Source organism: Crocodylus porosus, unplaced genomic scaffold, assembly GCF_001723895.1.
Source record: "Crocodylus porosus isolate Cpor-Errol unplaced genomic scaffold, CroPor_comp1, whole genome shotgun sequence".
In the NCBI taxonomy this organism is placed as follows: Eukaryota; Metazoa; Chordata; order Crocodylia; family Crocodylidae; genus Crocodylus; species Crocodylus porosus.
Genome location: NW_017728943.1, coordinates 60,029,333 through 60,044,703, shown reverse-complemented (window position 1 = coordinate 60,044,703; position 15,371 = coordinate 60,029,333). Strand labels below are relative to the sequence as shown.

At 40.7% G+C, this 15,371-nt stretch overlaps 1 protein-coding gene across 4 annotated transcripts in view; it reads right to left on the bottom strand.

Moving 5' to 3' along the window:
• SYT14 (synaptotagmin 14) overlaps positions 1–15,371 on the bottom strand; it is a 147,874-nt gene that overhangs the window by 78,821 nt on the left and 53,682 nt on the right. For 2 of the 4 annotated variants that reach the window (XM_019549429.1, XM_019549432.1), the window contains exons 1-3: positions 12,702–12,783; positions 10,073–11,396; positions 3,754–3,972 (exon numbers count right to left, since the gene is read on the bottom strand). In XM_019549429.1, coding sequence (XP_019404974.1) covers positions 3,754–3,972; positions 10,073–11,021 — 1,168 coding nt within the window. In that variant the 5' untranslated portion in view covers positions 11,022–11,396; positions 12,702–12,783. Of the gene's footprint in view, positions 1–3,753; positions 3,973–10,072; positions 11,397–12,701; positions 12,867–15,371 lie in introns of those variants that run through there. The other 2 variants (XM_019549431.1, XM_019549433.1) reach the window with 2 other exon arrangements.

Sequence of the window (15,371 nt, the reverse complement as noted above, 5' to 3'; positions counted from 1 at the left end):
TCTATGGATTGCAGGTTTGCTTTATCAGCTGCCCACTTTCTCTGTCACTAAAGTTCTAGGATGTGCAGCTTGCCTTCCAGGGCAAATAAAAAGCAACCAGGCATACTCTTCCTTATCTTTTCCTGTATTCAAAGCAAATGTGTATGAAAAAAATTATTAATGTGGAGCTTTGCCGTTATATTTGAACTGGTTTTGGGAGAACTAAAAAGCATCAACAAATTATATATTGTAGTGTACTAGAACCGTATAAAGAATATTATGCTAGTTTTTTACTGCCTTGAATATTATTATTGCACAGCATCTTGGAGACTAACAATAGATCATTATAAAATATGGGCCTGATTCTGCAACTACTTTACACACAGGTGTACCAAGACTGCAGGTAGATTTCCTGGAACTCCTAACAGACTGGGATTAAATGTCCGCTTACATACAACAGCTAAAGCAAAATAACCAGTTGAAAAATGATAACTATTATAGTGACTACTGTAAAACTTGTTGTTGTAAATAAAATTAAAGAATATATTTAAAAGAATGTGAGACACAAAAAAGAGTTTTTCCAAACTTTGAACACCCTCCCAATAAATTACATGTATAACTATTTAAAAGGTTAGTTTAACACTTAAATTTATGACATTTAAAAGTTAGACATTATACCTCTCCTGCCCCTTTTTGTGTGTTTGTTTGAATGGAGACAGGATCTAGAAGTGTGGGCATTGATGGCATTTTCAACAGGACACAGGAAACAAATGGCTGACAAACTCTTAGCTGCTGCACTTTGATTCTCCTACCACAGACTCCAACCATGCTCAAAATTTTAACAGGAGAAAAAGGTAGCTTGCATGAGCTGCAGCAGTTTTGAGGCAGAGGATAAAAGAAGATGATTTTAAGATGGAATTTAATCTGCCTATTGACATAAGAGAAATTTGACAGCTCTGAAAGACTGAAGCTCAAGAGTAGAGAAGGGAAGATGGAAAAAGAAATTCAGGTGATAGCTTACGAAACAAATACTAGCAATTTTGAGATGGGAGGAAGAGGAGTAAATGTATGAAGAAGTAGCCTCCACTAGTCAGGAGACAAGCAAACACCGCTGGGGCTATAATAGGATTCTGCATCTCTTATCTGTTCTTATTTCTCAGTACCAACATCTCCTTTTCTCAACCCACCTAACATCTCGTAACCTTCTCCTTGAAATGGTGCCAGATTAAGCTGGCTCCCCACAAAACTCACAGAAAGGTGGCAGAGAAGAAAGTGTAGATGCTGCTGTTGACAAGTATAAATAGATAAAGGAACTGAAACAGAAAATATTTAGTATATCCTCTGCCCTTATTCCTATAAGCCTTTCTCCATGCAAGTGCCTCTTAAGTAGCCAGTACCCATCACTTTCCCATTTCCATTTGTATTGTTGGAACTCAGGCTCACCTATCTCCTAAAGTCCCACTTCAAAGACAAAAGGCACTAAGGAGTTTTGATGACAACAAGTCTGATGAAAACGAGTCAGTCTTTAAGATGGCACTCTGCCCTGCCTTCTGCCTGAACAAGAAAAGAGAATTAACTTACTCTGTTTCAGGCTTCTAATACACGTCATCCATTTTGTCTCTGTGATAGAGATCATCAGTGATTGCATAACTAGTGTCTTTTTTTCCAAACCAAAATGTGGGAGAGATCATAAAAAACAAAATCCTTAATTTAAGAGAGAAACAACCTTTTCAATAGGGAAGAGAGACAAATTAGGCTTTCAAACTAGTTAGAGAATCACATGTGAGATTTCCAAACTTTCTACATAGTTAAGAGCTGATACTAACCTAGTCTGAAATTAGATTCACTGTTTCAGAAAATATACTAACAACTTTATTATGTATACAATTTAAAATGTGAGATTTTTTTAATCCAAAAAATCTAATTAATGCACCCATGTAAAAGTACCTGATTTTTTTTTTTTTTTTACCTGCATCTCAAACAAAACTCCCTTCTTCTTGCTTGTTAATAAATATAAATAAAGTTTTGCACCTTCAGCTATTTTCAAGGAGTAAATGGTGCTTGCGTTCCATCTAGGTCAACTGAAAAAAGAGGCACTTAGTAGAGATGCACTGATACATCATTTCGGGTTCAGATCTGCACTGATATAAAGAAAATTGGCTTTATCAGAAATCAACTCCATGGGGCTGATAATTTGGTCAATAAACGTTCCTGCATGCACACAGTCAACAAGGAGCACAACCCAGCAGTGTGGAGAGCTGCCTCCAGCTGGTAAGTCCATTGTGGTGGACGGGCAACGGGGAGGGAAGAGGCAGATCAACCCTCCCCCTCAATACTGAGGGAGGGGGAAGGGGCAGGGGCAGACACTGCCCAGTCAAGTTGGGGCGGGGCATGAGACAGACCCACAGCTTGTTAGGGAAGAGGGGATGGTTCCTACCGCTGCTTGCACCCCGGGAGGGCACAGGTGGGGGGGGTCATGTACCCCCGGGATCTGCATGGGGCAGGGCAGGGGGGCTGCAGCTGCAGGTTGGACCTGGGGCCGCACCAGACTCTTCTTGCCAAGGGCTGGGCTCAGGGCAGGGGCTACAGAGGGGGCTACAGCTAGCCCAAATTTTGTCGTAGCTCCCTCCCAGCGCTGCAACTGCACACCCAGCACAGCTCCAGCTCAATCCCTGCCTCCCCCATGTGCCAGGAAGAGCCAGGGCTGTGTCAGGCATGTGGCAGTGGTGCTGGGAGGGAGCTACAGCGAAATTTGGGGTGGCTGCAGCCCCTGCCCCAAGCCCAGGCCCTGGCAGGAAGAACCCGGCACAGCCCCAGCTCTAGCCTGTGGCTGCAGCCTGCCCATCCACTCCGCACATATCTGGGTGGGACACGCCCCCCTGTGCCCTCCCAGGGTGCAAGCAGCAGTGAGAGCCACCCCCCCCACCAAACGAGCCGCAGGTTCACCCCACCCCATGCTACGCTCCACCCAGGCACTGCTTGTCCTTGCCCCTGTTCCCTCCCTCACTGCAGGGGGCGTTGATATGCCCCCTCATGCCCCTTCCCTCCCACAAAGGACTTACCAGCTGAAGGCAGCTCTCCACACTGTATCAGAAACTGGATCAGTATCAGCTGAAATGGCTCCTTAAAAATCAGATACTGGTATCAGCCAAAAAAAAAAAATCTCGGTATGCCCCTAGTACCTAGTTATTGCCATGACGCACTAAGCATATGTCGCAAGAAAAGTAGGACTGATTCTCAAAGAAAAGTGACCTTCAATGCCATGACAGATTTTTATTAATAAAAAATTAACTTTTCTGGCCTTTCTTTTTGAAACAAGAAAGAGGAGATATCCTGTAATTCAAAAACATAACAGAATAACTTTACTGAATAATAAAACCAACTTCAGAGTTATGGCAGCCAACAAGTGCATATTATATACAGAATCCAGCAATGTCTTATACTTCTGCATTTACACTACCTTAAAATTCATCAGGATTTCCCACAAATACCACAAAAACAACTTAAAAGGCAGTTCTTCAAATAAGTTATTGCTGACAAAGTTGCACAATATTCTTTCCTCCCATATTAAGTTCCATATGCAGTACTTCCATGAAGGACAAGAACATACATTTCCATCTATTTTTGTAGTGTATTCAGATAAAACAAATATTTAGCAGACACTAGCACACAGTGACTATTTCTAAATAAGAGTATTTAAATGCAGTATTTCTTACCCACATTATAACTTAAAAATGAGGGATAAAGACAGAACTTTTGTAAGCTATACCTTACCTTCATCTATTGAAGCTTCACTACTGTAACCATCATACTCTGCAGACAGAGGGCTATATTTTTGTCTGGTTTCCCAAAGGTAATTTTTCTGCTGCCTGCTATCTACCACTGTTGGTCTGGAACTGTGTGTTCTGGACAAGGCTTCATGGTATTTACCCAGTGCCTCATCTTCACTTTCAGAAGATGAGCCATGCTGGTCTTTATTCATGTACGAGTTGTCTGTTTGGAGAAAACAGAAAAGTAGATGATAGACTGTAGCTCAAGAGGAAGTGCAATAAATTAATCAATAAACATATATTTCAAAAGGTTATAGAAACTTTAGACAAAAGCATAAAATATATTAACAAAATGGTGTTATACATGTGCCAGACTAAGAACCGTGTTGCACCTTACATAGTGAGCCACACAAAAGTTGATCGGTGTTAGTGCTAGATCAGTCACACTGCAGGCCAGCAGGGGCCTGGAACACTGAAAGGTAAAGTGCCTCACCTCCCATTCCTACCTGTCCCCTGCTCCCTGAGGCTGCCCAGGTTTCCCCTTGGGGCATTACTTGCTGATGGCTGCCTATGCTGTCTGTCCCAAGGAAGCAGGCAAGGAAGGTTTAAACTGCTTGCTCAGCCTCTGCTGTTGCTGGACTGCTGCTCTTCTGACTCAGAGAGCAGCAGCAGGAGCAGGCAGGCAGTTTAGCCCTTCCCCGCCTGCTCCTAGGGAGACACAGCGTGGGCAGCCACCATCCACTGAGAGATGGGGGAGGCAGTGAGCAGAGATATAGGGTACTGGGAAGGGTGATGGGGGTAGTGGGCCTGATCTGAGCCACCAAGGAAGGGGGGATGGGAGGGGTGTTACTAGGGTTCGAATTATGGGGAGGGAGATCCTTCCCCCAACCACATAAGAGACAAGAGCCCCCTGTAAGATCTGAAAATCAAAACCTGAAGGCAGGTCTTCGATTTTATTAGGGCATCATGATGAGCAGTCCTATTTTTTTTTTTTTTTTTTTTTGCAGACCCTCTACAAGAGTCAAAGTGTAATTCGAACTCTGGTGTTTACACTAAGATGTAACCTAGTGTACCTGCAACTTTGTGTTATGTGAGCTGCGTAGCACAGATCAGAGATAATCCTGTCTTGGAGTGGTGTAGCTTTGAGCTGCATAACAAGTACTTAAAACCAGTGTCAGGTATATTAATATGCAGACAACCCAGGGGTTAAGATCATCAGGAGTTGCCCAAAATTACTGTGCAACAAGGCCCTAAATTTGTAATAGCTCATAGGAATTTTTGTTATTTTTTGGTAAATGCAAAATGATTGTACATCTCTAGACAAGAAAGAATATTTAATAGGAAATCTAATTTTTACCAAGAAACAGACATCCAACTTTTTAAATCAATTCTTAATTAAAAAATAAAAAGCTCAACAGACTTTATGTAATCAGAAAGCACACTGCAATATCATATTTTGGATTATGGACTGCTATCTAAGTCAGCTCCCAATTTTCCAAGTGATTTATATCATAGTATTAAGTGTAAATAAAATTCTCATGTCAAAAGGAAAATCTATGACATGATTACTTTAAGGTTTTCAGGTTAACACCACCAAAGAATCCAGATAACTGGGGCGGGGGAATGGAATACAGCCTTATTATTTCAATTAATTTGTTTTTTAAATATAAAATAATCTATTCAGAGTTTAAAACAGGTGTTTACAAACACACATACATACATACATACAAGAATAGATGTGAAGCTTGTAGGAAAGCACTGATTAAAATTAAAATTATAAATAGATATATAGGACTTTAGTTAATTGACAATGATTGATCCTCATCCAATTTCTGCCATTAGAAAACAGGGTCTCCCACCAGGCACCAAGTAACATCTAAGACGATATAACAGTTTATATTCTTGTTTTCTGTTTTTCACCCAGTCTTTAAACCTGAAATCTTCTCCTTGATGGCTAACACTTTCCATATTGTTCTCTTTTAAATGTTATAATTTCTGAAAAAATGAACAAATGTTCAGATTTTTTTTTAGCCTGAGGGCAGTGACAAATAAAGTTTATTTTCCTACTAAATTTCAACTTTCAAAACTACAGCCATTTAGTTTTAGGGACATATTTTAACAGACTCTCACTTGGGAGAGTGCAAACTATATACTACAGAAAAAAAGTTATTTTGATTTTAAAATGTCACACCGCAATAGACCGATTCTTTTTCATTGGGCTCAGAGCAAAATTATACCCAGTACGCAACAGAGCAAAATTACCCATTTTCCAAGGGCTGGGAAAAGACTTTTGTGGCTTCTGAAGTAAGCTAAGGCCTGATGCATCATATAGTATACAAAAGAATTAAGAGAGAAGTCTGGCCAAATCTGTATGGTATGCAGAAACTGAGGCAAAGGAATTCTGGGACTCAGAGGATCTACAGAGAATAAAGAAGGGCTGCAGACTCACTGCAATGTAACTGTGCTGAACTTCATTAGGGTGCAGACAGAAGTGCAGCTCCCTGCTGTGACTGAGAAGGCTTTGCAGGAGGCATTCTGAGTTACCATGATCACCCTGAGCAAACAGAGGTTCACTGTTGGGGGGGGGGGGGAATGGAAATCTAGCTGTTGGCTGGGAGCCTGCAGCCAGTTTTCCCTAGCAATGACCTCCCAGCCATAGGAGGTCTGTATTGAGCAGATTCTTTTTGGTATTGGTTGGTGGAATTGGAGCTTGCTCCATCCACTCCATGCATTGACCTGGTATTACTCAGTGCTTCCAGGACTGGTGCAAAAAAAACAGGAAAAAAAAAAAAAAAAAAAAATCATCTCTCCCAGCCTGTCCATTTGAGAATGGGAGGGGGAGAAAAGGAGGAAGGGGAGCTTGTTTTAGGGGCTCACCTGCCCCAGCCAGCTCTGGAGGGTAGTACAGGTGAATTGGAGTCCGCATCACCTGAGGGGGCTAGGGTAGACTCCAATACACCCAATCCCACCCTTCAACAGGGGCTGAAAAACCCTCTGCTCCCTTTTTCCCCTCCCATTCTGAAAACAACTTGAGGCTAGCAGAAAGGGAAAACAAATTACAGAAGACTGTTTTGAAACACCTTCATCTGACCTCTCATGCAATGAAAGGTCAGATTTTCACCAGATTGGCCATTTTTTAAGCTGTCTGCAGCAGTGCACTTGTATTTGGTCGCAACTATAAACTACTTTCTGTGGCCAGTTTGTGTGAAAACTGTTATGTCTTAGTAACTTCATAGCATGAGAAGACACATAGATGAAGGAAATGTTGAAAGGGGTTCTTTTCCATTTTCCCTTTGCTACCATAGACAATATATTTTTATGTTCCTTATCCAAATTCCATAAATTACTTCTTCACAGCAAACCATTTCCAAAAGAGAATGCTGCCAATCACAAACATATAGTTCTTAAAGAGCACAGGAAACAAGCTCCCTCCCAGACTTTTTAGTTCGTTCACCAGAGCTGTACCAATAGGCTGGCTGTTTGTCCAGGTAAATTCAATGAACCCAAGCTCCTTAAACTGACTACAGCTTATAAATGTAAATTGATGTACGAAGGAAGGGGTCTCCTTTCCCAGCATCACCAGTTTTCTCCCAGTCTGAGTGTAGGATATGCACCCACACCCACATTCCTTTTTTCCCCCTCTCATTCTAGTTAGGCATTTTTCTGACTCCATGCTGCATGCCAGCTGAGGGGGTGGCAAGTACTGAAACCACAGGAGAGTTTCCCTGTTTTCTGGTCTGGTACTTAGCCTCACAGATGCTCCCCAAAACAAAGGCCATCAACTGCAGGGGGGAGAAAAGATCAGTCCCACTGTACAGAGCAGGAATTGGAGTATAGCAAGAGGTGGACTAGCATTCTACAGTGCTGTCGGGGTCACAATGGATAGCACACGGTTAGTAAGAGGTTGCCAACCCCTGTCCTAAGGTCTAGGAAAAAAAGATAGTTTCTCATAAAGGAAAAAATCCTTTTACTGAACCAAAAATCCCCTGTGCTTCTATGCCTCTAATTTTGACCTGCCCTTTGCCTTTTCACATTTCTCTGCTCTCTTTACCTGACAACTTACCCAAAAGGTCTCACGTACTTACTGAAGAACTTCCTTTTACTTTCCCCGTTTGCTACCATAGGCAATATATTTTTGTTTTCTTTATCCAAGTGCCATAAACTACTTCTCCCTCACAGCAAACCATTTCCAGAAAGAGAAAATACACATTGTGTTTTCTGATAAACTTATCTGCAGTATACTATAATCACATTCCATTTTAGTCACTTATTAATTCACCCTACAGATGCAATACGAATGGCTGAAATTAGCAAATCAATAAGTGATTATCCACTGAAAAAGTACGGATAATGCATCAAAAAATCACTTTATTCATGTCCCTGAGGACATAAAGCCCCAAGAGAAGGATTTTGGTCTCCTAGCACAGAAATATAAAGCCTAAAGCTAATTTTATTAAAACACCAGGTTTTGTCTGTCACATTCAATCAATACAATTATCATATTTTACAAGCTTACTATAGTAAAAACACTTTGGAAAACATATTTTATGTACTGTTGGTTTATATCTTTCTTCTGCGAGATCATAATCTTCATTAAAAGGGGGGCAGCTTTTTCATTTATTTTTATTTCTAATGGCTTTTTAATTGCTAGTGTTCAAACATTATTTTACTCTAAAATTACCTCATTGTTAAGCTAGAAACAAGACTCTTTCCATCCTAAAACAGAGGTATAAGAAATTCATGTTTGTGTGTGTCCTAAGTAGGGATCCTGCTTTTCTTTGGTAAAAAATCCAAAATTCTGATGAAAAGGCCCAAAAATCTTTGTTTCCCTGCGATTAAAATGAAGAAAGTATGTCTGTGTCTGTGTGTGTACATACAGCCCAGCAAGTGGGACTTGGCATGGAAGGACAGAGTGGGGCAGTGAGACTCAGTGCCACCACCACTAGGAGCCCCACACCAGCCGTGACACAAGATGAGGTACCCTCTGCCCACCTGGCAGGAGCAAAGGAAGCAGCGCAAAGTTGTGTCCATTTCACTGGGCCATGGAGGCTCCTGGGGAGAAGGCAGCAGGGCTCATAGCCGTAAGCCCCACAGCAGGCAGACTGCTTTCTGCCCCATACTACACAGAAATCTGTGGGGCACATGACCCCCCCCTCCCATCCCATCCCCTCATGTCACCTCTGGCACCTGACCCAGGAGTGTGCACAGCAGCAGGGATCTGACCCCCCACCCACACCCCAAATGAGACACCCCTGGCTCCATCCCACTCCCTCAGCTGGGCCCTGTGTCTGTGCATTCCCACCCCAGCCCCTCGCACCACCACAGCTGGGCAGCACCCCCAGCTACCAAACATACGCTAATCCCTCCCTTACCATAGATGCTGCTGCTGCCGCCTCGGTCTGTCCTCCACCCCTCCCCCACATTGCCTATGCCCACCGATAGACTTATCTGCAGGCAGCTAGGAGCTGCTCTCCACTGCTGCCTGGCTGTATTGCTGGGCACGCCTGCATCCCACTACCCCCAGCAGCCCCCTGCAGACTGGAACTCTGCCAGCCTGCAAAAGGAAACTTAGATTTTCCCCACGTTTTTGTCCTTTAAAGGAGAAAATTAGAGTTTTTCTATGGCAAATGGAAAACCCAGATCTCTGGTCAAAAGCTTACAAAATCTCATTTTAGTCTCTCTCTCTCTTTTTTTTTTTTTTTAAGTTCTCACATACCATTTTCTAGATAGCCGTTTTAAAGGCATGCATGCAATTGCTTACAAAGAATAAATAAAATACATTCAGTCTAGATTTTTTTGTTTTGAAAAAAATACTATCATTAAGATAATCTTAGATCTTAAAAACATATGCATATGGATGATCCATATGCAGTAAGAACAAAGATACTTTGAATACATCCCTTCAGAGAGTTCAGCTGACTATATCAAATGTTACATAACTTTTAATCCAGGAAACTGACATGGTAAAAAGAATTTTAGGAGTGTTCTATAACAAAGCAAAGACTTTCATTAAAAATTCCAGTATCCAAGAGAAAGCACACAAAGCACTTGGGAAAAAGACGAAAGTTTTTATTTAGGAACAAAGAAGATTTACGAATGAGGAAAAGTATTTAACCATGAGCTCTATAGACCAAAAACAAACAAAACTAGTTAGGGTTTTAAGAAACACTATTGCAATTAGGCAGCAAATAAAACATATTATAAAAGATTCCACCAACAAGAAAGAGCTGTTATCATGAAATCTGTAAATTGGGAAGTAGTAGTAGTAAGCAGCAAAAGTTGAAGAAAAGGCCAGGAAGACAATTTGCTGAAAGACTCCTCACCTTTTTCTGTTGTCTTCATACTACTTACTTCTCTTGCATTTTTTTCTGATTCTTTATAGTTTCTTTTTTTACCTTCTTTTGATAGGGTAGTTGAGGCGTTTTCTTCATGCTTCATTAAGGGCTGTCCTTTGCCATCAGAAAAAGCTTTACATTTCTTTTCTTTCACTTCTTTAACACAATCTTTTTGTGCCTTTTTCAAATTAGACTCTGAAAATCTCTGCTTTTGTACTTCGTTTACTTTTGTTTCCAAATTCTTGGACACATTTGTACCATGAACTTCTCTGTGGTCTTTAAAATCAACCGCTGATGATCTTGGTTTACCTTTTTTAGGCAAGTGTCTCTTTGCAGTCTCCGATATGACTCGCAACCCATTATTGGGTTTCTTAATGACAGATTCTTCTGCTGCAATTTTACTACTCTTCAGACTATTATTCTTTAAGAACTTTTCATTTACCAAGTACTCCTTTCCTTTCTCTCCTTTGCTTTGAACATGTCTTCCTACTTTTTCCAAGTCTTCCTTATCACTAAAATGTTTATTAGCATCACCCTGCTTTAACTGATATTGGTGTTTGTCCCTGACATAATGGGATGATCTGTCTTGAGCTGTATCTTGTTTTGCAATACCTAATGAATTATAATTAGTTTGTTTATTTTTATCTTCTGCAGCGCACGAGTTTTCTTTCCTATTTGTCTCCTTAGAATCTGGTAATGACGTTATAGCTTCATCTTTAACTGGCACTGCTTTATCTTCCTGTGTTTTAAAATTTTCATCTTCTGTGAGAAAACCATTTATCATACTCGTTACCTGCTCTGTGACTGAATCAGCTACACAGTAACCGACTTCTCCAACAGCACTGGTCAGATCATCTACAGCACTGCTAAGCTTGTCAACCAGAGAAGACACAGAAGGAAGGTTCAGATTTTGTTGAAAGTTTTTAAAAAATGCCATTTGTCTAATTTCTTTATTCACCAAAGCACTCTGTAGAAAAATCTTTTGTTCTGTGAATTCTTCAAGCACAGCCAAATTCAATACTATGTTGAGTTAGCTTTGTTATCTGTTATATAGCCCAGGGCCACAGAAGCTTTGCTCTTTCCCCAGATTTTGTAAGCAGTGAAAGAATTAATAAATCAAGGCAGAAAAATCCTCAAAATGAAGTGAAAAATCAACTAGTGTCACACAATATTTTTCCACTGTAAAAATGTCAAGTCTTTTGCCATAATTCAGGAACAACTAGCAATAATACAATGGATTACTAGAAAAAAACCAAAAAAAACAAAAAACAAAATGTGTGGGAAAGAAGAAATATGTACTTTTATTCTATACCTGCAAAGAAGAAGTTTTAAATAAGTGTAAATGATATGTATTAAATTAATTGAAATAACCATGAATTACTTTAATATAATAGCACAACAGCATATGCCTGAAATAATTATTTTTTAACTTAAAATATTTGTTGACTTTCAAAAAAGGAGGATGAATTTGGCTATGAATACTTGGTCCACAGCAGGCCAACTTGTTAAAAAGAAATGTATTGGTAGCATCCTTGTTTCTCCTGCACTCTGTGGCATACCTTAGGGTTGTTGGCCTTTTTTATATCAGTTGTTTTCTGGCTGTGACCTACAAAAGGGGCCAGAATAGATTTTCTTGTAGAACCTTTGGGACAAATGTTGACTACACTTGGTTGTCTGTGATCACAGGAGACTGGAATCAATGACCCAGAAACTCCCTCTCATTCTGTGTTCCTATGTTAAAAGGTTTGACCGCTACAAGAAATTTCAATCACAAGCTCAGAAACCAAAATTAGCCCTGCCTTCTGAGAAGCAGCTGTGAAGGAGGTAGTAGAGAAGAGTCCAAGTTAACAAATCAATCACTTAATACTCCATAGTCCCTTATTTTAGGCCGGTCTCTTCTTCAGAAGTGAGCTAATCTCAGCTATCAGTGGAATAATCATAGCCTCAAAGGAGAAAGGTATCCAGTTCACTGACCCCCAAACTTAGGTATATACAAAACACATATTCCCAACCCCCTGAGAAAAGTTTGATAGATGACATTTCTAAGGGTTTTATTTATTTTGTGTAGTATTATTGGATTGCATGGCAGAAGGAGAGGGGAGGGGCAGGAGTTGGTTGGTTGGCTGGTTTGGATGCTATCTTAGCTAAATAGGTGCTTTCTTCCAAGTAGCTAAGCCTAGAGATAATTTATTAGTCAGTAAAGAGACATATTTCCATTTCTGGTGTTTGATTTCCTTTAAAATCCTTCTCTAACCATATAGCCTTCCTTGTCTGCAAAAACATTGGAAAATTAACTTAGTTTGTTGTATTCATCCTCCTCAATAATCCTGTTACCTAAATCTATTTTCATTACAGACAACCATGCAGTATTTCAATGTTTCAGGGGATATAAGGAAAAAAAAACATCTTCTCACATGCAAAAGCCATGGAGATGTGTAGAGTTTCTGTGGGTCAGTAATCAAAGAGGCCATCTTTCTTCCAGATGGCACACAATCCTCAAACTTATCTACATACAGTAACATGCATTTTCCTCATGTGGACTACTTTATTTACACAAAAAAATGTGTATTATCTTTCCATACATCAAAATCAAGTAGAATAAAGTTCATATACTTACAAAGTTTGTCTTGTGAATTCTTTCTTGCGCTGTATCCTGAATCAAGGTCTGGGAAGCCAGCAACAGTTTCAAAACACATTTTTTTATTAATATATAGGAAAAGGAGTAACATCAAGATAATAAACACTCCAACAGCTGAAAGGAATCCCACTGCCTCAGGAGAGACTGAAAGAAATGGAAAGAGAAGGAAAAAAACTGCAAAAAACCTACTATAAATTTCAAAATATAATGTGTCAACAATAAAATGCTTAATAATATTTCAATTTTCCAACAATAAAAAGTAACAGAGTTTCAAACACATATATAAAATATTTAGGGGTGCACAGACAGAGATTTTTTGGGCCAGTACCAATGGCCAATTTTTAACAAGCCATATTGGCTGATATCAATACGATTGCTGTGGCCCAGCCACATGGAGACTGGTGTCCAGCTGGTAAGTCTGTTGTCAGGGAAGGGCCATTGGGAAAGGAAAGGGCATGGGTGGAGGAGGGCAAACCAAGGCTCCTGCAGTGAGGGAGGGAGTAGCGCTGGCACTGGGGCAGGTGCTACACAGCCGAGATGGGTTGGGGCACAAGACAGAGCCACAAGCAGCTCATCTGGAGGATTGAGGAGGGGGAAGGCAGGCCTCTGGCTACTGGATACACCCTGGGAGGGTATGGGGGAGCGTGTGCCCCCTGGATTTGCATGCAGCATGAGTGCGGATTGCCGTTGCGGGCTGGGGACAGCGCCAGGGTCTTCCCAGCAGGGGGCTGGGCCAAGGCTGCACTTGGGGCAGGCGACAGTGGCACTGCAATGGCAGCAAATTTTGGAGTGGCTGCAGCCCATTCTGTAGCTCCCCTTCTCAGCACCAGCACCACCCACCCCAAGCACAGCCCGATCCAACCGCCTCCCCCCCACCTGCCAGGAAGAAGGCGGCACCACCCTCTGTCCCATGCCCCGCTCTGGCTGTGCAGAGCCTGCCTCAGGCCTAGCCCCACTCCCTCCCTCACTGTGGGGGCCTTGGTCTGACTCACCCATGCCCCTTCCTTCCCCCACAACAGGACTTACCAGCCGGACATTGCTTTCCATGTTGCCATGCACGTGACATTTAAATCAACTACATTAAATCGACTATATCAGCCAAAAGCCTATTGCTGATAATGTCAATTTTCCTTTTATCGGTGCCAATATGATATGGGACCGACATATCAGCGTACCTCTAAAAATATTGTTAAAACAAAATTATACTATGTCAATTTAGATGCTTCTCGCTTATGGTGTTAAATTTCAAAACAGATAGTTTTAAAACCAATTGAACAAGTGGTTTTCTATACTTATCCAATGCATTCTAAACAGCTCTTATTTAAAGAGGCATTACAACAATTTGATAGTAGTTATAATGATAGCAAACTAGGGTATCCAGATGTATACAAAATTAATATGTGGGGGCAGAGGGGGGGGGACTGTTTCTGCATTTTACATCAGCCAATTACTGGCAATTTTTTTTTCCAGGATTCATAGAGAACTACCTTCCTCACAGAGCATAGTCATGCTCCTTTGTGCTTGCTTTCCTTCTGGCCCCATGAATCTTGCCCTCCTGTCTGCACAGTGGACTACCTTTAAAACGCTGGTGGAAAATCCTGCCTATTCTCATGCCTCATGTTAAGACACTCTCCTGAAAGATATTTCGAGTCCCCTAAATTCTGCCCAAGTCCTGTTTAGGAGACTACAAGAATGATCTACATCTGGCCCTTGATGTCTATAGTATAATTTTGAATTGCTGCTGCACCATGTCAGTGTTATTCAACATTTTATCACATCTTCAAAGAACCTCAAACTAATCTACCAAAAATTAGTAGCAAAATAATTAGTTCTTTGGACAGTATACACTCAAAATTGATTTTATGCTGTATTCAGGTTGTCACTAAGAGATACGTAGATACAAGTCCAAAACAAATGCTTTCTCAGAAAGGAGCCTTGGATATTGGGGGGGCGGGGGGAGAGCTAAACCTCATGAAATCTATTTGCTGTAGTCCAACAGTCAAGATACTGTACATGTACAGATTTATAGTAGATTAATCTAGTAAAAGGACATCAACATTTTTTCTGAGAAAAGGTGGATTTCATGACTATACTACCCAGAGATGGATTTGTCAGTTGTAGGCTCCTTGTTAACCATATGCCAAAAGAAACATTTACTGACAGCCTTAACAGACAGTTATCTGCAGCCATAACAGAAAAAAGCATAGGTTCTGGATCCAAGTTAATTTGATCCAGAAAAAAATTTACGAAGAAAGAAAAAGAAACTAGTGAAGCTGTTACTAGATTTTTAAGAAAAGAGAAAGGCCATTATCTAAACATATTCCCCCAGCTCTCTTTCAAATAATTGTAACTGATCTTATAAAAGGTATGAAAGGGTCTTGTTCAAGGGGAAAACAAATGTTTTACTGAGTAAGTCAGATGTCTAAAATACTCTGTCAGCATGAGACGTGTCTATCTTGCATTATCTTGAATTGAGCCTGAAGTGTAGAATAAAGGAAATTATTATTCAACTAGATAGCAATCTATACTTTATCTGAAATGTACCTGCCAACACTCTATTGCATTCTATGTAGATTCTTATAGAGCACTCATCACAGTAGCATCTTAGTGTCTTGCAGCAGTACATTAAGAAACCTGAGTAGCATATCA